We start from the raw sequence: 24,861 nt of genomic DNA, 5'->3' as shown, positions 1-24,861 counted from the left end.
ACCGCTGCTTTTTTTAAAAAACTGGGTAGACACAGCAAATATTCTGCTCTTGACACATATATAATTAAACCACAAAAACCTACATTAAAATACCATGAAGGGTCTGATTTAACCCACAAAAGTAAAAGAAATACAGAGCTGAGTTTGCAACTTTTCAAATAATTCTTCTCTATGACTATGTGTATGTAACTATTGAAATCAATGCTGGTGCATGAGGTAATTGGAAACTTAGCTTGATGTTTTGTGCCAGATCCTTTGCTGTTGCAAATTGGAGTAGGAATGTTGAAATTACTGGAGCGGTCTCACATTATGCCAGATGAGTATCTAGTCCTCTATTCTTAGAGCAGTCTGTTATTTTTTCGGGTATTGTAGTATACTTTGTATGTGTGAGATCACATGCACAGAGGAGTAATCCCACAATGCTTAGAGAAAAATAAAGGAGGGCTAGGTAAAAAAGTCAAAATCATACATTCATGTTTTGCTTTTATTCCCCCCCCTTTTAAGGCATTTTCATACTCCTGTGTTAGAATATATATATATTTTTAATAACACTTTATAAATGACCACAGAAATATCTTTTACATTAGTTTTATTCCTGAAAGTGATTCTGTTAGAAATGTTGTCAATTAACTACATTCTTTTAATTCCTTTTAGGCAACTTTGTTGCTCATGGAAGTGAACAGCCGGATTGCATTTACTCAGGGACATTTCATGAATGCTAAGTCTATTCAATGAAAGGTGTGAAGTCAGTTTAACATGTTAAATCCCACCTGGATGTTCCTTTTTATTTACTGCAGTATATTCCCAGAGAACTGCAGAAAATGAAGGTCACCATGCTCCCACGTGAGAGCAACTAAACAAGACTCGGTATGCTTCAGCTTATGCATACTGACGTCACACTATATGTGAGGTCTTTCTTCCAACTCTCCTGAGTGTCCCAGCGCAGACGTGGTTTCACAAAAACAGGCATAGCTCAGACAGATTATGCACATTTCCCCTGCCAAGTTCTAGCAGTGCAGCTCAGAGTCAGTCTAATGTTCCTGTTCTGGTCTTCTTAATACAGAGAGCTAAGGAGCTGGAAACTAACGGGGCTGAACAGCACAGAGGTTTTACAAACTGAGTAATGGTATTCTGGGAAAGGGTCTCCAAAATAAAATTTTCAGGTTACCCTGAGGCAAGATTTGGAACTGTGGTAGGTTTCCAGAGTGGAAAGATTCAAATGCTTTTCCACTGAGCCATCCCACATGTCTTCCCACACCACAACCCTAATCTGGTGTGGTAGAAGGAGCTGTAGTAATGTTCATGTTAATTTGGTTATTGCACCTTCTGAGAAGCATTTTTTGTTCAAAGCACGCTGAGCTTGCTGTGCAGCAGTATTGCTGGTAGTCAAGTGCAATGAGAAGAATAGCATCTTTCACCTTAAATGGCCAGCTGTGTATTTCCTAAACATTTCTGGTAGCTATTTAGATATGATTTGGCTTGCTTTCCAATTCTGTGATTAAACTATACTCTAATTTCTCCAAGGACTAGCTGAGTAGTCAGCAGATTTTTGGTTTAAGACACAAATGAAACAGAAGGAGCTTAATCCTTGACAGTTGTTGTGAAACTACCTTGCTTCTTGTAGTCTTAAATCTACATTCAGGGAGTCCATGATTTCAACTGTAGCTAAAGAGATGCTGTCAAATCAGGGCTAAGACTCCAGTAGATAGACTGTAGGGTCTGTAGGAAGAGGAGCATCTGTTTCCTTTGTTTTCATGGTGCCAGTTCACTAGGGGCCTTGGTTGGTACAAGCAGTGATACCAGTAAGCTGCGACTAGTTCATGTGCGTGGCTGACTGTACCTGAAGTTTCTATGTCTATCCATTTTCTTTGGCAGAGCTAGGAAGAGTGTGAAGCTGTGGTTTCTCCTTCGGTGGCAGTGCTTCTTAAGCAGCCCTTACCCCTCCTCTGCTGGCCACTCGTTTAAGCTGGATCCGTTCCTCACCATGGTTCACAAACAGCTGTGCTGGCACGATGCAAAGGTCGGAATGAGTGGCAGCACCCACGCTGCTGAAACTGGCACTGGTGCTGCAGAAATACTTGTGGAACCACAGCCTTGGTTACCTAATCTGCCACCTCTATTAACTGAAGTGCGGGGTCAAGTCTGTGGAATAGGTGGAATTTTTCAGAATGAAAACATTGTCTGTAAAAGTGGTCGCTTGATACTTAATCAAAAGTTGTCATAAATGTGTTCTTTAGCTAAAATTAAAGTTACTGCAAATAATTTGCTATACGTGCAGGTTAAAACAATGGAGAAAGTTTAGGTATCTTTGAAGGGGATGGCTGTGATGTTCTCAGAGGAATGCAGGAAATCAGATGTGATACCAGAATACATAAACCTTCCAGGTCTAGACACTGGTGCCCAAAAGCAGCACTCACGAAGGAGAGGCAGAGTGTAAATGCACTAGCAGGAAAATGTCATCTCCAAAGCCTATAGCATTCACAGCTGGTTGTGTTCTTTTACCACTATTCCTGTGGAAAGAGGTTGAATAATTTCTAAAATATGGCCATTACTTAGCTGTCACTGTAGACAAGTGCTTAATTTATGGCAATGATTTTTTATTAGTCTCCACTGTCACAAAGTATTAACTTACATGCTATCACGTTCCAAATGCCTTTTGTAAGTTGTTCACATATAACACTGAAATGTGCATAGTATACTGCATCACAGGCTTATGAAAGCTATCATGCCAAACTAGCAATATTATTTTTGATGTGAGTACAAGTTCTAGAGATAAGAGTGGTGATGTAATACAGTTCTGTAAGGTTTTTGACTTGACATGACATTTTGCTTAATAAACCTGAAGGATACAAAACCAACTCAACATAAATGAAATGGATTAAAAAGGAAATTAAATATAGAGTTCAAAAACACTTACTTGCTAATGAATCTTAAAGGAGGGCACTATTACACAGAGCCTTTCAAGGGTTAGTCGTCAAATCAAAACTAACTACTGTTTTATAGGTGATACAAAAACTAGTAAGATTGTGTGAAGTGTTATCTTTTATTAGATCATTTACTGACCTAAGAGAGAATTTCTTGCAAAATATGTTGTACTTCTGTCAATAGACTGTAATAACTGCAGTACTGCTACTACGAAGATTGAGGGAAGAGTAAACAAAGAGAGCAGATAGAGTCTACAGACTATAGCAGACTATATAGACTATATATATATATAGACTATAGACTATATATAGACTATAGACTATATAGCAGACTATATAGACTATAGAGACTATAGACTATAGCAGATAGAGCAGATAGAGAGCAGATAGATGCTGATAGAGTCTTCTAGCTTGTTCAGTAAACTCAGAACAAGCAGACAGTTTGTGCTTCAGTATAAATCAGCGGTTTATTTAAATAGAAAAAAAAAAGAAAGAAACAAACAAAAAAACCCTGGAGGCCATGGCAAATGATCAGATTAGTGTCAGAGCCAAAAAAGGAATGATAACTGTTTAAACAAAGAACTGCATGGAGCAAGAGGAGTGACATCATCTGCATAGGTAGTATGGGTGCATCTACTGTTGGAGAGCTGCAACCTCTTCTAGCTTTAGAAAGGAAGCTAGAAAAAATGGAGAAGACCATAGGAATAACTAAACAATTGAACAGCATGTCTTCCAGTGAATGATCATAATTTGACCACAACTAGTAAAAATCTAAGTAGGCAAAAAGGCAGTGTCAAAAACGTAGACTGCATGGCACTTTTAATATTGTTTTTAACATTTTCTTTGTGATGTACAAAGATGGAACATAAGAGTTTTGCTCCTTTTCATTCATTGTTTTCTGACTGTTTCATTTTAATTTGACAGGCTTGGTGCTGCTGTTGAGATTGGATGAGTAGTGATTGTCCTTACCTTGGGTATGAAAACACCCAAGGTGGGTGCAGGAGCAACTGGGGGGATGCTGCCAGCTGGGAGGGATGGGCGAGCTGCCTTCTACTCCCTGCACCCAGATGTTCTGAGGAAGCCTAGCCATTGTTTGGATTTCTTCTATAGCTAGCATTGCATACTCATTGAAGCATGTGACTGGTGAATACAGCATTGAAAGCGTGGCGTGATTTTTAAAAACAAATAAGATGTATAGATAGTATGCTGTCACAGCTTTCTTTTTAACAAATGATTGGATTCTTTGGGTTAATTTGATATATAAAACTGCTGATTGCTTTTACTGGAGGATGTGCTTCTTTTTAAGTTCTCCCAAATGATAAATATGGTTTCTGTTTTAAAAATAATCTTTATTGTTAACTTATGCTATTTCTGTGTCACAAGATGATTTATTTATTTATTTATTTATTTGTGTGAGAGGTAAATTTGACAGATCTTTTGGGGAGAGGAAATCATAAATAATTAATATTTTCAAGTTGACAGTGTCACATTAAATATTCTGGCTGACCAAACATAGCTTTTTTCTTTCTGTTTTCAGTGGCTTGTTTATAAGGAAGTGAAATGTTTTATTTGGTTTGCTTTCAGCTACTTTCTTCAAAAAAGAGAGGCAAAATGTCTCAGAAATTAACAAAAATAGGCTATGTAGTAAAAAATAAAATCCTTCCCCTAAAAAACTCTAGTTGTTCAAAACATTGAAATGGCCAGCTGGTAGGAAAATAAATCTATTTTTTTCAAATTAAATTTATAAAAGAGTATTCATGTATGTGTAGCATCTTTGCATTATTTATTATAATTATTTTATTATTATTACTATTTTTCCCTGAGGATCATCGTTCCTTTTGGTAAGGTTTGTGTGGTTTTGAACTCTGATAAGTTTGAAAACACTACTTGTAATTTTTTTTGCAGACCAATTTTCCTTTATTTTTAGGAGAACACAGTGGGGTTCTTGATCAGATTTGTTTACAAATTGAGTCCAGAAGCAGTCTTCACATTTGTTTTATTTATTTCTGGCTGAAATAACCTGTAATTGATTAATCTGGAATGAGTCAAAAGAGGTCTGTGTAGCTGCATGCTTTATCTAACTGTTGGGAAGCCCCCAAGCACGAGGGGATTCGCAGCTCTGTTTTCAATCTTGGCAATTTCGCAGCATATTTTGAACTGTTAGGATAACGGAGGAATGACTGAGTTATAATTCTGCACTAAAAAATTTTGAATGCTAGTCCTTGATATTTGTTACACAAGTGTGGGATGGGAGTGGTAGGAAGAGCATGGGAGTCATTCTGAGATATATTTGGGTACCAAACTCATACCCAGCTTTGCAAGACAAATAAATGCTGCACTGAAGCATTATTTTACCAAAAGTAAAGGAAACAAAGTGGTTGCAGTTGTTTACCATTTGCCAAGAAATCTTTCAATTTTCTTGACTTTTTACTTGTTTTCTTGTGTGATAATAATGGGACAGCAGGCTGATATATCATTGCAGACCATTGCAGTCCTTTACCTGTTTACTTCCATAACTGAGGCAGAGACCTCTTGGTCTGTGTTGCCATGCCTTTTTGTCTTGAGTGTTGCTTTTAACCAGTAACAAATGGTTTTGTGATGCTTTGAGTTGCTTCCTACTCAGAAATATCTGATACAGAAAAAATCAGGAGCTGATTTTTTTCTTGAATAAAATATCCACGATAACTACACAAGCAGTGTTCTCCTTCAGGAAACTCAGTTTAAGGAAGAAAACTGCACTGAACTGACAATGGTACAAATGTTCACCAAAGATCACGCAGAATTTACATGACTGTGTGTAATGAATTCATAGTGACTGGCATGAAAGCCAATTATTTGACTGGAATTTTGAGAAGTTTTCAGTGTATCACAGTTTGGTGGCATGAATTTTGTCTGTTTCAATTATTCTATTTAATATCTGGCATGAATTCACATGCTCAGAAGGCAAGATATTAAAAAATAGCATATTATGTCCTAGTTAGAGCTGTGTAATTTTTAAGAGGAGGGAGGAGATAAGAGGAAAGTAGATGAATATAGAGCTATAAACACCTAATTAGTGTCAAAGCCCTCTCCCCTGTTCTTAACATTCATGAAAACTCAGAGTGGATAATTTTGTTGTCTCAGGATGTGGAAATGGCTGAGTTGTGTTACTGGGACCAACCAAACACCCTTTCATTTCCAGCAGGAATACTGAGCAGACCTTGGATTCCCTGTAAATCCAAGCCTCAGGGTTATTGTCATACTATCATAGAAACCCAGATTTGATTTTTACTTCCTTTGTTTTTGTGCTGATAATATCTGGCATTGAACCTTGAAACTTACTAATTTGGATGTACAGTTTTTGTATAGAATAGAACATACATTGCATACCCAGCATAGATATGTGCACGGTCTTCTGCACATGCATGCCAGGTAGAGTGGAAGAAAAAGAATGGTGAGCAGGTCCTGAGGTGTTCCTACATGTCTTCCTCCACCCAGCTGGTACACTGACACCCATGCAGTTGGGTCTGAGGTGAGGGCTCGGTGTCACAGAGGACGTGGCCGCGCTCATTATTTGTTCCTCAGTAGGTCCTGTAGATCCCTCCCATGTCTCCTCCATGCAGCCCAGCAGTTGGGAGGTGCGTGTGGGCACTCATCCTTTCCCCAAAGCCTACTCAGGTTGTGCGAGTTGCTGTATGAATTCCTGGTGTAATTTTGATAACTAAAAACAAGGAATATCAATGCGACTTCTCTATTTAAGCATCCCAACAGTAAATGTGAATTGCTGCAGTCCCAGCAGGATGTAGAGCCCAGCCAAGAAGCTTTGCCTCCACCAGGGGCCGCTGGACGTACCCAGAGCTAAAATAAGCTACGGCCTGGGCATGGTGCGCCAGGCTGGCCACCTGCTGCGGGCCAGGGCCTCTGACAGAGGGATCTCAGGGCTTTGGGGGTCGCTCGTGGTTGGAGACATGTCCAGCTGGGGGCCAGGGCCTCTAAGAGAGGGACCTCAGGACTTTGGAGGTCACTCGTAGATGGGGTTGTTTGGCTGGCTGGGGGCCAGGGCTTTGGGGGTCACTCGTGCCCTGGGCATGCTACAGGGAGCTCTAGAGGAAAACTTCAAAACTTCTCTAAGGGTAAAATTCTCATTCTCAGCAAAGCAAAAATTGACTGAAACCATGGGGGTCCAAAGAAGGCCTTATCTTATCCTCTAGAGATGAAGGCCTTAGGGGAAAAAAAAAACAGTATTAGAAGGGATGGAAAGAGAGGCATTCCATATTTCTCTTAATTCCCTAGATGGTGGAGAAAGGTTTGTTTCTGTAACACAGCAAGAGCTTTCTGGGAGGCTCATTTCACCCACCTTGATTTCAGGTAGTGGGACCAGTTACCTCAGCTAAGCCTTTAGAAAGATTTCAAAGCCACTTCTACCTCCTGCAAGGATCCTTCTGATAAAAAGGAATGCAGGAATAAAAATGTGAGAGCTAAAATAAATAAATAAATATACTCTGTACACTGTATATATTTCTCTCCACCTGGCAGCTTTCCTCAGAAAAGCAATATGTGTTTAGATCCTACTGTCAGGATGGCTTTGCTTGCCTTTTTATCTGTTTATTAGATTTATATTTAAAGTTTGTTAATCATTTGCTCTCCCTTGAAGTTAGATATAAATGATAATATTTCTTACTGTTTTTTTCCACTGAAGAATTGTTTCAATTAAAGTTGACATTCCTTTCAAGAGGATACAGCATAAGAGAAAACACAGAAGCCTGCAAAACTAAAAAATAGTTAACCATGGGAAATATATCAAGTAACATCTCTTCAGAAATTATGTTAGGAGCTGAAATTTCATTTCGCCTTACAACATAAGAAGGCTGATCTGCTCTCTTTTTCTACCAAAACAAGGACAGACAATGATCTCCAGTTTTCAGAAAGCCTTAATGTTATAATTTCATTTATTTTAAATGTGTTAAATTAGTATGGTTTTTCTTATTTGCTTGTCTGCTAACAGAGAATTTTGAAGAAAGCTTGGTTATAAAGCACATCACTATTATTTCTCATCTGGAGCGTGGATCTTTCTTCTTTTCCAAATGTGATACTAATAGAGACTGAGAAAGCAGCATGTTTTTACTGTACAAAAAACTTTTTTTTTTTTCTTAACTATAGCTATAGGCTAAGTTGATATTCTATTAAATCAGGATTCAGTTTCCTTTTCTTTTAGTTTATTCTAGGTTCTATTTTATCTTATTTCAGAGCAGACTGCAGGTGATATGCATGCAGACGGCTAGAGGGAAAAATGCTTTCCAGGCAGGAAATGCTTGAATGTTAGGCAGTGGCTGTACCATCTCTCTTGTTCCTTTCAAGAAATTAATTTCTTAGGGGAAAAAATGATCATGAAATCATCTAATTTAGTGAGATCACAGTGCATATGCACTACAGTTTCTTGCACTGATTCTGGAGCAATTGATTTCCTTGTGGTCTTCATGCATAACCTTTCATAGTGCCGTATGTTCCTCCTCAGATGTTTTGTAGCAAAGGCACAAAAAAAAAAAAATAGACAGAGGCTTGCCTGAGGCTGGGGGAGTTCAGAGCCTTGAGGCTGTGCTTATTTGTTCACACAATGGCACCTTACTGTGACACGTGCTGCATATCTTCAGTTGCAGTTATAAGCGCTACGTACTTCTGCTATCACAGGTTTGTGAAGTGGAGAACTAGAAAATGAGAAAATATTCTTTGTGAACACTTATCACTTAACATTTTGACTCTTAACCAGGCCGTGGCCATAACAGAAATGATTCTTTGTGGCTACAAATTGTGTTAACTACAGCAGCATCCTTTCTGTTTATTCTCTAGACTTATTATTGACACACTTTATAATGTAAAAGCAATATAGTAAACTTGACTGGTATTGCGCAGCTCCTTTACTATACAACCAGAGCATAACCATGATATAACCTTAATACAGGTTATATAGGTTACCTCAAAGTAGGTGTTCTGCAGTTAAAGAAGAATTAAAAGAATCTGACGATGTCCCCAGCGTGGGATTCTCATTCAAAAAAATGTTGATGTGGTAGAAACTGAGGACCCTTCCCCCCAGTTATTTCAAGTAGCAAGAGCAACTTCTAGTGGAGCAAGAGAAGTCTTTCTTGCTCCTTTTAGGTTAAGGTGAAAGGAACTAAAATTTTCTTCTGATTGCCAAGATCCTCTTCCAGATGAGGGACTCTTGTTGGAACACCATCACCCATGCATCTGGCTGAGTGGACAGCCTGAAGCAGGCTCAGAGACTCTTGGGAAATGCCTCATGCTTTAAGGATGTTTTTTAACCTGTGAGTTCCCAAGCTTAACATTCTGTTTTGAGCTTGGGAAAGGTGCAAGACATGGGTTTTTTCCACATCTCTTATGAAATAAAATTGCCTCTGTCAATTGTTTATTTGTTGCAATCCCAATTTTCTGTTGAATAAAAGGCTGAAGAAATCACTGTTAGGGGAGAGACTGTGTCCTTGCTGTCTTGCATTTTCAGTCATTTACGAAGTGGTATGCCAGAGATCCTTGTGTAGGGTTTTGTTTTTGTTTTTTTTCTTATGGGTGTATCTTTGGGAAGAAACACATGTTTCTCCTCATGGTGGAGTCCTGGAAGTTGCAGTTTAAATTTGATGAAGTGTTTTATTCCCCCAGATAAAAATAAATAAATAAAAAATTATATTTAAATGCATTTGTTGATGAGGAAAGTCAGGAATCCTTCTAATTAAGACATTTCTTAGAAAGGTAAAATTTTTATCTGGGAGCATAAAACACTTCATCAGTTTTAAAGCCACATCTGTAACGACTGGATCAAGAGCAGAAACAGACATTTTTCTTCATTCTGGCTTGTCTGTGAGTTTAAGACTTTTAACAACAGTTTTTAAAATAGTTAAAAACAGTTAGAAACACTTGCAGTATAACAGGGATAAGAGTGCCCTCCCTCCCTCTGTTTTTAATCTGGTTCTCTTGATGGGATAAACTACAAGGTTGAATTGGTAACTGGATTATTGCCTCATAAAACAGCACGAGGTTACTATTATCCTTTAATTTTATATCTTTATTAGGGAGTAATGTTGGTCTTATTTAAATCACTGACTTCTCTAATGGTTTTTCTCCTCTTTTACAAATTTATAAAACTAAACCCTAAAGGATTTGGTCTAAGTGCAATTGGAATAACTGCCATTATAAAAATCATTGTGTTAGCAGTTGGTTATAATCAGCAGCTTTAGCTGGGCTCAAAATGTAGTAGAATTTAGCTGTTGATATCTTAGACCAGTAAGTAGAGTGCTGATAAAACTGTAAGTCTGAATTTTATTTTATCTTTTTAAAAAAGCTTCATTTCCAGTAATAGAGTATTTGAATTTTGAGGCAGTGTGAAGATGAACAAGAGAGCCCTGAAAATGATTATACTATTGCATGCTTGTGGGAAGATATATTTAACACATGGTGTATTTATGCAAAGGTTAAAACAAGCTTGTCTTGCAATTCAGTGAAGTCATTTAAAAAATTCCTGAAGGTCAGCCTTTTTTAGAAGAAGGCTAATATAAGTGGCATATTTAATGATGCATTGCAGTGGGATATGTCCACTTGATTCTGGGACACAGCTTACACATTGTGGGTGAGACATGGGTTCTTAATGGTAAAACTCCTGTTGGACTTAGGCCAGGATTTATTTAAAATATTGATAAACTTTATTTTTTAAGGAAAAAGGTGGCATGCATCCATTGATTTCAGTATGCTTTGGTTAAGCTCATGATTGCTAAGGAAAGAAATGTAAATATGGCTGTCTGTTATGGTGTGGTTCTGTAGTTGGCTTTCATAAAGAAAGTGAGGGATCAGTCACCGTCTATGAGCAGCAGTCAGACTTAGAGCATTTTCTGTTTGAATGCAATCCAGATACTGACTTGCAGTCAGTAAACTTCAAAACTGGTCAAAAAATTTGTTCTGAATCTTTTATTTTACTGTGAGTGCTTGAGCATTTTTTTTTTTCCTGTAGGCAATCTTACTAATGCAATAACGTGCACACACTTCAAACTCCTAATTAAATTAAAACAGATTTTATGTTTAAGTTCTTTGTGGAATATTTTAGCATTGGTTGTGAAAATTCACCTTTGTGTTTGGAATTGCCTTCTTTGGCAGGGGCTGATGAGTAATGGCCTGCTACAGGAAATCCCATGTAGAACTGCTTTCTTTCAAAATATCCGTTGTTCTCTCTAGTCTCCCATCTTAAATATGCCTATACTTAGTGTTTAAAAGAAAGCTTTCAATTGTCCTTTTGTCTCAGCTGGACAAAGAGAACAGAAAATTTTTACAAATACAAGGGTGTTGGCTCCCAAAGCCAAAAACTATGGGAGGTGGTTACCATTGTAGTGAAGGCATCCTGGGTGAAGATGTCTGTGTCTTGAATCCCTTTGAAACTGAGAGGAGATTGAAGCCATTTTGAAAGACAGAAGTTCTTTGCAGCTTTCTCTTAAGGTGAAACACATACCACAGGATTTGCTTGCAGTTGGTCTTTTCCTTATGTAAATAAATGGCAAACTTAATGAAATGCTGATTAAACTTTTTCTGAAACTTAGACAAGAGGGAAGGAAAACAGGAGCGTGTAATCCAGGAATGATGGGAAACTGGAAAGAAAATAGACTGGGGTTCTAATTCTGTATGTGTGTGTGTTCTAGAAAATATCTAGTGCAAAACCCAAGGAAATCTGGGGAGTTAACACTTTGAGGATGGAGATATGGAAGAGGCACTTCAGACCAAGAGGAGAGGTGTTCGTAGGTGAATGCAGGGAGGTGCATGGAGATATGGGTGGAATGATCTGGAGCTCCACTGCATGCAGACAGAGCTGTAAATCATTTAAGCTCAGATAAGTAATGGTTTCAATTATGCTGGTTGGAGATAGCATAAGGTATAAGCACTTACTGGTCGAATTTAATTCCAAGATGTATCCATAATATGTTTATTTTGTTGGAAATACTCCCAATAACTTCCAATTTCTTGGAGCACCTTGTTGATAAAAAAAAAATCCAGGTAATCTCAGATTGTTTGGGCTGCTTAATTTATGCATTTGCATACCACGATGTGTTTTGTTTTCTTTTGAATGTAACACTAGGTTTGATTTATAATTTTATGATTATTTATATATAAAATATCCCTGGCACATGTTTTATTTTAAATTATGCAAAGTGCTTGTTACTCTGAAGTGGATCTTTTCTGAGAATGGAGGTTGTAATATAGTTGTGTGGCTTTGTAGTTAAGATTACCGTAATCATTGCTATGCAGAATTCTTAGCATTGCCATATTTAAGATCTCAATATCTGATGATAGTGATTCACCCTATGAGAGTAGGCATAGACATGGTAGACAATTAGGCTGATGTCTATCATTTAGCACATTGCAGGGAGCTGCTTGTTATAAACCACTTTGTGTATTTTATTTAATCCTAAAGGAATTTAATGGACCTTAGAGAGGGGACTTCATGCTGATAATTGCATAATAACCTTTTTCTGCCAGACACTTCATGACTAAGAGGTTATCATTAAATGTGTATTAAGCTGTTTTGTTCTGTGTTCTATAATTGTCTCTCTAATATGTCCTCCCAAGGGTTATCCTTTTTTGTCTACTTAAACAGCTGCCTGTATTAAACATTTTAGCTTTTCCATTGGCTTGTTTTCATGGCTATTTTTTCATCTAGGAGTGGAAAAGTCATTACTTAAATGTGTTTCTGTATCTGTCTGTGTATTTTAGATAGCTTCCCAAAACAATACTGGAGGCATTGAAACATTTTATATGAAATGAGGCTTCATAGAAATCAATGGGAACTTGCTGCAGATTTTAGTGGAACCACAGCCTCAGTTAGGGTGTTGTTTATTGCAGATTTGCATTAGAAGTGAGGGCCATGGACTAACATGTTAAATTTTTATCTCCTCTTTAATTTAGACCAGTGAGCTGTAAATTGAAGGGAAGATAATTTCTGCTTGTGGTGGAAAAGAAAGGTGAACAACCTCCATGGAAGACTCTCAGGATCTAAGTGAACAGTCAGTAAGTACAAATGCTGTTAAAGTTAATGGAATAAATTGAACTCTGTTCAAATTGTGTATGGAGGTATTTTACTTCAGATTTGAGAATTATAGTAAAATCTGGCAATCTTACTAGTAAGATCTTACTAGATAGTAAGATAGTATCTTACTCAGATAGTAAAATCTTCTGTGCCTCTAGATTCAAATATTTTCTTAGTTCATATATGAAAAGAGTGGTTTTAGTCTTGCCTTTTTCCTACTGGAAGATCACAGATATACAGGATTTTGCAGAACTAGATTTGTTGGAGAGCTGATGAATATAATTGATGTACACCAGAGGAAAATAAATATTAAACTATTGCACAGCGGTATGTCTTGTTCAAATAACTGTATCAAAATGTGTATCCGTAGTGGCCTGCCAGTTTTGCTAAAGCAAGTGTTACCAAAAACACGAACAAGAAATGTCAGGTAATTGACTGTTGAAAATGATGTCCATGAGTTCTTCTAGGGCTCTCTTGGCTTTCAAGAGGATTGTGAGAACTGACAGCATATCTTCTGTGTCACTGATGAAATCGCTGGGAAAAATTGGGTGGACATTTCTTCTACGTCTTTTCTAATTTTTCCTTTCCGATAAGGATGTGGTCTCCAGACTTCTTAGCCACCAGACTGCAGTTCTGAGGAGGCAGTGTTCTCTGATCAAATTTAAACTTGGCTGGGCTTGCCGTCCAAAGTATTGGCTTTGTTTTTAACGTCTTAATTTGTAGCGGTCACAGTGCTGGCAGATTTTGTGAGCACCATGTTCCCCATGAGTCTCAGCTTGGGTTCGGTGTAGTAAAGATCAATAAAGGGATTTCATATTTCTATTTCTGACATGCTGAAAGAGGTTATCCATGTAATAAACTAGTTTTAATATCTTTTTTATAGCAGAGACTTTTATATGTAACACAAGTGCAAGGAACTGAGAAGAGCTTGTGCGTGTTTTTAAAATGTCAGTAATTTTCTTTAATAAGAAGTACTTTGCTCCTGACTGGGTAGTTCCTATCTGAGACTTTATCTTGGACTAGAATTTTATAGCTTATTTAAAATGGGACAGAACTGGAAAGTCTTAATAGCGTCTTAAGTCACTGTGGTGGCACTACTCAGGACAGCTGCATGTATTTATGTACTTAATAGTTCCCAACCAAAACTTTAGAGCATGTAAAAGCTACATGGCTTCATAATTTAATAAAGTTTTATAAAGATCATAAAAGATTAAGCAGAAGTTCTCTCATAGTCTGTGAAACAATTATTATGTGCAATACACATAGTATGGTTATTAATGGGAAGTAGATGAGCCAGTTTAGCTTAGTGCAAAAATGTGTTTTCATAGCAGTTAAAATATTTTTGCACCACTGGATGCCTGATAAATGCATACTTGAATAGCCATTTCATTGCCTTATCGTAGTCTTATCTCTAGTATTTTTCATAGTTATGACATAGTTTTATGCTAATGTGAGAACAGTTTTGCAGATTAAAAATTGGGGTGACATATATGTTATATTGCATATAGATAGCAAACACTACTGTTAGTTTCACAGAAAGTAGTGATTTAAGGCAGGAGTTTGTTTTTCTACCTCTTTGCTGAACAGCAGCAGAATTTCAACATAATGGGTGGGAAGTTTCCCATTTCATCATCGCCTTCCTCTTAGGTGTGCACCCAGACTAAGGTCTAGCCCAGGTGTTGCGCGCTATCCTGAGAAAAGCAATTGCAGTGTGAAGCCTGTCTACCTACAGCAGATACTGATTTCCCCAATTCATAAGCCTTTTTATTGTTGTATTATAGTTGAACTCTTCTCACAGCCAAGTTTTGAAAAAAGAAAATAGTGTTTCTGGCTTAGTTCTTTAAAAGCCACAGGGCAGGACTGGAGATTCCAGGTAGAAAGAGGTGTTCTCTAGCCGAGGCTTTGATGGCTTAAGCTCCAGGAAAATATCAGATGTATATGCTACACACCTTCTTCTTGTACTGCTATGGCGTTTTGTAGTGGTTAGTGTGTTTCGTACTGGTTAGCTCTAGGCAGCTCCTGTTCATCATGCAGGATTTCTGGTTTTTAACATGTCCAGGGAATCTAGGCATTTAATTTTGGCTTCAGGATTTCTCTCTGGGAGCTAGGTGCATAAGATTTAGATCATGGAAATTCTAGGCGCTTAAGGGTCCAGCCTCTGCTGGAAGCACATTAGATTGTGTGAATAAGCATGAATGCAAGACCTGTGTTCAAACTTGTGCTGGCATCTTGCCCTGAATATTCTAGTCCATAATTACTTGAAAGACTGCCTGTCTCTGCAACTGAGATAGTTTAGAAGGTGCTTGCTGTTAGATAATATGTTTGATGGACAGATGAGTTTTCTGAATAGAGAGATTCCTTTATTGAATTAATTTCCCCGAGCAGTCTGTTAAGAGCCTTTCATTCTTGGTAAAGGAGGCCAGACACAGTTACTTGGAATAGTTAAATAAAGAGGCTGATTTTCAAGTTTTATTTTAAAGAAAAGAAATTATGCTAATTTCTTCAAGTAAGTAGTCCTCCTAAAGTATAATGTAGTGTAGTGTACTTTTGATTCTTACAGTCTTTTCCATAATTCTGAGATCACTGTTCTTGCTTTCATTCAAGTTTTTGTTGTTTACTCTCTTTTATTCTTTTAAAATAAACTAATAAGAAACAATTGGTTCTACAATTCCTATCGTTAAACTGTGTCATGATCATGTGAAACTCACATTATTGTAGCATGAGCAATTCCACAACATCCCTGTTACCATATGAGAAATACATTCCCCTACTTTTGTCTCCGAGTAGTGACTGCATGACCACACGCTGCTTCCTTCAGCAAAGTGCACCCCTCTTCTCTGAGCCCCTACAGGAATTGCATCTGACTGAAATGAGCAGCTGCTGTGTTTTCTGAGATGCCTGCTTGATTAGATATAAGATATACACCATTTGCTGTGTTATGTCACTAATTTATTTGTTTTTCCTATTTTTATTTGTAGTAAACTCCTTTCCCCTGCTACATTTTAAATTTTTATGTACTCCTTGCCAGCTTGTCAGACAGTGGGGCCTCAGTATAGTGAGGAATACTTTGTGCTTGCTTTCCTTTCCCTTTTCACTCCCAGTCCTGTGTGGCAGAGGTGGAGGAATCTGTTCTTCTAGATATTACCGTGTTCAAAACAGAGTCAGAATCAGAGCAGGGCTTATTGTACTTTAGTTTTCCTGTCTTTTTTTTTTGTGGCCTCAGAGGTAAAGAGCAGTATTTTGAACAGCAGGAAACTGATGCACGAGGAGGGATGGAATCCATCAGGCACAGTTCAGTTCTAACTGGGTTCCTGCAACCAACAGGGAATGGGCTGTGGTGGGGCTCATCATTCAGTGATGCTGTACCTCTGGGGGTGTTGTATCCTGAAGAGTTCACAGTTCTCTTTTTCTTTCCAAATTCAAATGCACAACATGCTCAGACATCCATGCATAGGAGGGAAAATTGAAGTTAATTGGCAGAAAGGTTCAATTTATGAGTATTCTGAAAGATAAGGAAGAAAATAGTAAGACATGTACGTCACAGCTAGAAGAAAATAACCAAATGGTACTTTCATATTCTGATGTGATGTCAGTCACCATGTGCAGGCTGCTACTTATCAAGTGAAAGAACAATTAAAGCCACATAAATTGGTTTTACGGAGACAGATGTAGCTATGGAAAATGTAGTTTTGATAACTAGCTGCCATATATTCTATATACAACATATTAAAAAACTGTAGATGATATAATGAAACACATTAGATTTTGTATTACTATTGCTCTCCTTCAAAATAAATATCCTGATTTTTACTAAATGCTAACTAGAGATACTTTTTCAAAGGGTGCATATTAAAAATTCTTCTGTTTAGTTTTGAAAGAGGAGAGAAAGAAATTTACAGATCTTGTATTTACGAAGAATACAGAATTTAGGAAAAAAATGTTTTATTTATTTATTTATTTTTAAGATGGAAGATATTTAATATTTTTAAGACTGTCAGTGTTTAATAAAATTATAAATTATGTTTAGGATGGATAATTATTTATTGTGTTTTGGTATAGCAAACAGAATTTTCAGAACTACAGAAGTTTTAAACTAATTATTTTATATTCTTCTAGTCATTATTTGCTGTTCAATCTGTATTAGTAGAAAAAAATAATTTGGCTGCTAACTAGCTAGTTTAGGGTTTCAAAGGACCTTATTAGAAACTGATGTAATTTCATCCTCTGCCCCTTTTATATAACAGTGTGCATATTTAGATTACTTCATTTTAAACTAGAATTAAACAATAGATTGCAGTTGAGTAGGACAGGACACTAGCAGATGTGAGGCTAAAACTGAATGAATTGCTTTTTTCATTTCTGTGAAGTCTGGGCAATCATCAGCATTGTGCACTGGGTAAGTTACTTGGTTTTCATCAGATTATGCAGATCATCGTATTTGTCATTTGCATTTATATTCGACACGTAGCTGGAGTCTTTCGGATTGTAATGTTTCTGTGTTTTTTATTTTATTTTGTTTTATTTTATTTATTTTTATTTTATTTTTTATTTTTTATTTTATTTTATTTATTTATTTATTTATTTTATTTTATTTTTTATTTTAATGTGTGAAGGTGTCAGATGCAATCTTCTTGCAGATCAGTTCTCAGGTGTAGCTGGTTCTTTGTCGCAGAGTCCCCACAGTTGCAGCTTTCGGTGAGGCTGTGTCCTGTTGTAGCCCGCTGTGTTTGGGCAGCCTTCTCATGCCGTGAAGGTTGGAGCCCTGGGCTTTGGCTGAAGCTAATTTAAGTGAAATGAAAAATAATGTAAACTCTCTTGCCTTCTTTTAAGTGTCAGTCATACTTTAAAAGACTGTTCTGTATTACATCATAGCATGCTGTGGTTCTTATCTCTGTAATATCAATGTTTGTAGCACTTGGTATATTACAAGCAATTCATCTTGCCAAATTACAGAATTGTAGAACTGGTGGTTGAAAGGAAGCTCTGGAAGTTGTCTTGTCTAGCTTCCAGTAATGAATTGCTGAAAATATTTCATTGTTATGAAAGCAATGAGCTATATTACATATCGGTGTGCAAGTACCTTCCGAAAAAGAAAAAGGATTTAACAAGCAAAAATAATTGCCTTAAATGATTGTTTGCTTTTAACTAAAAACAATCATTGAAGAAAAATGCTGTAACTGAAAGTCAGATAAAGAAAATCAACACATCTTTCCAAGGTATGTTTGAGACTGTTTTTAAGAATTGCTTAGGTATTTTATTACCCCCTTTCTAGAGACACAGAAACTCACAGAGAGATGGGTTGCCATAGATGGTCTAAAATGATCACCCATTGTACATTGCAGAGGATCAAGAATAAACTGTAATAGCAGGATTCCTTGACTATATTCAAAGAGGAAAGTACAGTAAAATTGAGGGAGCTGAATCTTTCCTGTTCCAACAAACTTGGGGTAGAAACACCATTGTTGTTCTCTCCCTCCTGTCAGACCTTTACATAGCAATCTCTGTGAACACTCAAATACTATTTTTCTAATTACTTTGCCCTTCACCATTTCAGCATGCTGTGATTTCTGTACCATAATCTACCAGTGATAAGTTTGAAGGCATTTTTCCAAACTACATTAGTGGTTGTGTATGTGTTTTATTTTTCCCATTTACTGTTTGCAGACCAAATCAGACAAAACTCAGAAGCAGATAATGTATTTTGACAATCAGAATAAACTGAGCTGACTCATGTTTCATATGGGTTGCAAGTAATTGGAGAAATACTGTTTGGCATTGGTCAAAGACACAAATGTTCACCATTGACACACATGTAATAGAAATGTGTATTTTTTTCAAAGTTAATTAAAAATATGATTTGAATGCAGTTTTCTTTAAAAGCTAATTAGTTAATGTCTTCAAAAAAATAGCCAAGAGAATAGAATAGAATGACATTTGTGGCTTGTAACCTTGCAAGACAGGGTAAGTGGGGTTAGCAGAAAAACAGAAATGTGCATGTTATCGGTACTGTCACATCTCCTCTAGCTCAGCTCTCCACCTGTCTTCTGGAAGATGTTACTAAGTCTGTATCAGAGGTTTAAATGGAAAGGCATTATATGGGCTGTTTTTAATAACAAGGGAAACCAATAAAAGAAGTATGTTCTGTTGTCACATACTGTCCTTGGAGTGCTGACAGAGACTGACACGTAGCTGCTATACAGTTTGTTATGACTGATATTTATGGCTTTGGAGAGGCCCCAGCTTGGAATTTTAGGGATAAAACTACTTGGGAAAATTGCTACCTCCATCAGCTATATCAGCTTCCCTCAAAGTAGGTACACATAGGGCTACAGGGTGCCTAGAGTATCGAATTCCATATTAATGGTGATGTCAGAGCTCTGATGATAGAAGGACGACAGGGGAAAGTTCTATTATACATGAACAGATTATACTACTAGAAAAAAATGGAAGAAACTTGCAGGTACCAAACTTCCTTTCAGATCTGAAAACTGGGCCAACTTAGACTTGCTTTGCAGCTTTAAGAAGGGCTCACTCACCTAAGAAAATGTATATATGCACGTGTATGTAAGATTTGGAACATATCAGCCAGTATAATAAAAGCTACTACCCCTCCATATAGATGTGCTTCTCTGTATTAAGTCATCCAATCTGACAAGCACATTTCAAGCTTTGCAGCCAGATATTGGATGCAAGATATGATACTTGTTCAAATATTTAAAATGCCAAATTTATAAATTCTGTACTTTTAATTGATTTTAGTATTGTGTTTTACTTCAGAATTAGCCATGAAATTTCCAGCGATGTCCATGTCAGTCCTATTTGAGAATGAAAAATAAGAATATTATAATTTCTCTAGGACAGTGATTGTGCATCTGCTTAGACTTTTAACAGTGTCCACGTGATGTTACCATGTCCTGAAATACTTTCTTCTTCAGTAAAAGGGGTCAGAATTCTGTTAATGCACACAAAATATTTGACAATATGACAGTGGATCAGCCCTTACATTTTTGTATGACACTGTTACACTCTAAGCCTTACGGCCTAGTCCTTTCATCTCAATTAAATGACCATGTCTACATTTTTACGTGACAAGTACATATTGCACTGAACATGTATTTTGTTTAGTCTCATTTGATTACTGTAAAAGCCCAGATGCAGCAGTGCACTGAAGAATGTGCGGGACTTAAGGGTGAGATTAAACCCATTGAAATCAATGGGATTTCTCATGTGCTTTAAGTTAGGCATGTGCTTCAATACATTTCTGAAAAAAAAGAAACAACTTGGAAATACAGTACAAAATAAAAGCAGTAATTTCAGAAATATTTTATTAGCAAATACTTTTGAATGATTTGTGGCTAAGGATAATATTTGTTCAGCATCATATAACAGTCATGGTTTCTTTCTTCCCCCTGTAGTAACTTTTCTCTGTAGTAACTTTTCCGCTCAGCATCTAAGTGGTTGACTTGCAAGTCAACTCTTATTAATAAAAGAGAAGCATGATAGGGAGAAGCTAAATTTTTAAACAATAAAATGACACTAGATGAAGAATCTAATATCAATAACATATTTTACAAAATACATCTTAAACATATTGAGCACATCCTGGTCAACTATAGTCATAGACTTGTCCTCTTTTCTACTAGGTTACTTCTCTAGCAACTTGAAAAGTTAAAAGGGTTGAGATATTATGGTTAGAGCGGATGAAAATAGTTTTGCCGTACTCTTAGTTAAGGTGGAAGTTGTCCCAGAGGATCCTGTTGAAGAAACAATGCAAAACATGTATTGGTTATTTTGTTATTGATTTATTAACACAGTTTGTCTTCAGATTGGTTCATGCTCCCTACTCCTGAAAGCAACACCTGATGATAGGTGAGAAAATGTCATCATGGAATTCTTTGCAGTGACCATGCTTTAGTCCAAGATATCCACAGACTCAAATATGAAGCAGCATTGAAGCCAAGAGACAGTTTTGTGTTGGAATGTAACTCTCATAAAGGCAAATTTTGGGTGAGAAACTGAATTTATTTCAACCAAGCTGACAGTCAGAGCTGACTGACCAAGCTTTTCTTAAATGCGGCAACAGACCTAGTTTATCGTCTCTCTCTCTCCTTCTGTGTGTATATGTGTTAACTGCATCCTGATGCTGGCTTCATGATATTTAAAGCAAAGCCAGACCAGAGTATTGTCAAACAAAGGCACTGCAAAACTGAGTGTTAGTCGTTTGTCAACTAACAACAGGGTTGAGAAATACTCTGAAAACATCTCTACCCTGCAGTTCTAATGCATTTAAGAGACCAGTACTTACAAAAAAAAGTTATTTACCTGGGAAAGCCTAGGCAATCTATTGTAAAATTTTTGTGTTTTAATAGAGTCAAGAGTTTTACCCATTTTCCAGGTGCATTGCCTAAAGCCAAAAAGGAAAAAAAAAAAAAGGACAGAGAGAAAAAAAGTATAGTGGTTTGCACAGGTGCGTTTGGATAAACCAGAGTCTCAAATGCAGTAGGACTTGCTAGTTGATGTTTGTGCACTTTTACTGACACCAATAGATGATAGAGCTGTGTTTGGGCAGTATGCAGACAAGACATTTCTTCCTCTGCTTGAGACTGATATAAATTCAGAACTGAACAGTTTAATGTGCTTTCCCATAGTGAAAGAAAAAGCTGTATACTGAGATCTGAACAATCTTCTGGTTAGATGTTGTTTATAGCATGAACTGTCATTGGTATGCACTGGAAAAAAACAAGTCTTTACAATAAATGGCAACATTACAAGATTTTTTTGGTATTGTTTAACAGGAATTTTCAATAATCAGTGTATCAAGTGCAGCATGTTGCTTCCCAGCAGTTCACATGTTTGTCTGAGTGGAATGGCCTGTTATTGCCTCTCCTGATTTTTATCTTGGTTTATTTCAGATACGAAGTAAAGTTTTGTATGACAATTTTTGAAACAATTAAAATAATTCTGCAGTGAAATCTTCGGAACATTTGTATTCTCTCAGTGAGTTTTGGTATTGGAGGGAGCAATGTGTTCTATGCTTAACAGGTCTAGTTATGTTGTTATCCCATGTTTTACATTAGCCAATATTAAATGCATTTATTTAAACAACCTCTATAAAACTAAACAAATTTGCCACTTTTATAGTCATATGCATTTGTTTTATGTTTATATCATTCAAAGATCATTGTCTGTGCTTTCAGGCGCATCTGCACTGTTAGGTGTCACCTACTGGCTTCTTTGTCTTACTGGCAGGTATTGGCCTTGAGGGACCCTGACCCATTATGAGCATCTGAGGTCCACTTGATTACCTGCCCATTGTCATCGGCCTTTTCAGAGTACTTTTAATCTCTCTTATTTCAGGAAGTAGATTCACACAGACCTCAGTGCACTGGGCACAGGAGTCCCTATTCTCGGGGAAGTAAGGTAGATGGAAAGGGTAAATGCTGTGTGCTGTCAGTCAGATCTTTTATGCATGGGTCTAACTGTTCAGGAGCTTGAATCCAACCACAGTTTCCCGTTACATACATTTAATTAGTTTCTTGTACACTGAATCATACATTGAGCTACTGGTTATCACCTTCCTTTATGTATCTATTAACTCCTTTTCAGGTTATAAATTAGAGATAGGCTAAGCTCAAGCTCCAGTCATTAGCACATTCACATAGTCAATTAATGCTAAATAATCTTAAGAGCTGTATTGGGGTATTTCTTTCTCTGTACTTCCTCTTTCATGGGGTGGTTTTTGTAGGGGTGTTAGTGCTTTGATGGGCTACCAACACCCTGCTCTCCAGTCTGTTATTTAACTGATTGTGTATCATGTTTGCAAACTCATTGCCCAAGTTAAATAGCTTTAATAATAACTTTCCATGGTTTTTTTTTTTTTTTGCAGTCCTTCTTTTAAAAAGTAAACATTATCCTGTAAACTCTGTAGTGTGGCATCTGTATTTAGAAGATTCATAAAAATAACTGATCTTCTCCCCCTTTTCTCATTGCTTTCAAGGTACAAAGGTCCTTATTATTTCAAACGGTAGGCAAATGGTAGGTAAATGTATAGGTATGTAAAGGTATGTAAATGTAAAGGTAGGTAAATTCATAAATGGAAATTTAAACTTTACACTTCAGGTCATCACAAGTGTAAATCATAGGCCATCAAGGAGTCGATACCTTCCTGAGTTTTGTGCATGGCATTCTTTTAAGTCAAGGAATCCAGATTATAAATTCAGTGAAAGCAATTTTTATTTTTCTTGCAGTTGCTAAGTGTAATTGGGAAATAACTGCATAATAAAATTAGCAGTAGAGCAGTCTTTGTAGGACAAGGCGCAGTTATGTGATGGATATTTCATGAGTCATTGGTTGATCGTTCATAACCTTTTCAGTTGTTTCTTATTAGTAGTAGAGTTCAATAATACTTAATTTTCACTATAGTAAGAACAGACTGAAAATAAGTTTTCCCTGAGCTGTCAACATTGGCCTGAATGCTACAGGTTGAAATTCCTGATGTTAATTTAAATAGGGTAGAATTAGAATTAGTTACTGAAAATTTCTTTAATGCAATTTAAAAGGTTGTTTAGAATATCTGTATGGTAGCAAATATATTACAATAATAACTGTACACTTTAGCTGTTTTTATGCTGTTGGTAATCTTGTTTTGTACATTAACCTTATGAAGAGTTCTGTTGAAAGTTATGGTGCTGAGCTGTGTGAAGACTGGGAATAACTGCCTAACAGAATATCCTACCACATGTAATCAGGTATGAAGAAGCATCCTACCTGTCCACAGCTGCGAGGTTTGGAAAGCCTACAAACCTGCTTTATTTTTTTATCTCAGCACCTGTATGTTGATAAAAGATGACTTGGAATCATTTTTTTCTCTAATATCCTGAGTGTTTTACACATTCTCTAGTCATGTAGCTAGAGTTAAACTGTTGATGTTTCTTTTTTATGTCTACAGGAGTTGAATGACTGAACAATGAGTATGATCCTAACATAGTTATCTTTTAGTCCTGGAGCTGTAAAATTCCACAGTTGTAGAAAACCTATCAACTGGATGTCAGGCAGAGCTACTGTGCAAAAGCTTATGTGAGCTCTTAAAAAAGGCAGGAGAAAAAGAGGTATGTTTAGATTGTACTAATTGCTACTTTTGTCTTCTGTGGTGTAGGGGAAATTGTATATTTTGTCAGACAAGGAAACCTTGGTGTGGCCTGTGTGCTAAAATACATAATGATAAAAAGCAGACTATGATGATCAGAGAGCTTGTACGACATTTGCCTTCATGGATGAAGGAGTTTCTCATGTTTATGAGGAACATACTGCACATCATAAAGACTTCTATAACATTTGATGTCTAAAGGTACTTCTGCTTATAACTGCTTTGCAATGTAACTAGTTGTTGTGGGTATCACCTGATAGTGGATCTGCAGACCATGCTGCAAAATTCACCCAGTTTACCAGTAACAGTGTGGGGTTAACGAAGAACTGCAATTATCCTCAGGGAAGAGCTTTATTCTTTGCCGTCTGGGTTCACCTAACATGGTGTGCATTGAAGAGGAAGGATGCCAGCTGGTTGCAAAAGGGCTGGAGCATGGCTCCTTTAAAATCAGCAGTTACAAAACCCCATCTGGCATGTCTTAAGAGCCGGAGTTGACCTACTAGCTGTCCTCCTCCAATTTCCAGCAATCCCAGGGGACAATACTGGGAGTGAGTATGGGATGCAGTGCCCAACGAGAAATGATGCAGTATTCTGAAACATCTTAATTTTTCAGCCAAGTGCTTTTCAGTGCTCAAAAATTGTACTTGCTGCGAGCATTTTTTTAGAAAAAAAAAAGATTAGAGAAAATAGTAATTTTCAGAATGCAGGCCAATTAAGAGTGTATTTTAAAAATCATTATC

The 24,861-nt window shown here is 36.9% G+C and overlaps 1 protein-coding gene across 5 annotated transcripts in view; it reads left to right on the top strand.

The window, feature by feature from the left end:
* Positions 1–24,861, top strand: part of EYA4 (EYA transcriptional coactivator and phosphatase 4) — a 158,477-nt gene that overhangs the window by 5,489 nt on the left and 128,127 nt on the right. For all 5 annotated transcript variants that reach the window (XM_066994266.1, XM_048075748.2, XM_066994264.1 and 2 more), the window contains exon 2: positions 12,855–12,956. In XM_066994266.1, the coding sequence (XP_066850367.1) occupies positions 12,924–12,956 (33 nt within the window). In that variant the 5' untranslated portion in view covers positions 12,855–12,923. The remainder of the gene's footprint in view (positions 1–12,854; positions 12,957–24,861) is intronic.

Source organism: Anser cygnoides, chromosome 3 (genome assembly GCF_040182565.1).
Source record: "Anser cygnoides isolate HZ-2024a breed goose chromosome 3, Taihu_goose_T2T_genome, whole genome shotgun sequence".
Classification (NCBI taxonomy): domain Eukaryota; kingdom Metazoa; phylum Chordata; class Aves; order Anseriformes; family Anatidae; genus Anser; species Anser cygnoides.
This window is presented reverse-complemented; position numbering and strand designations above follow the sequence as displayed.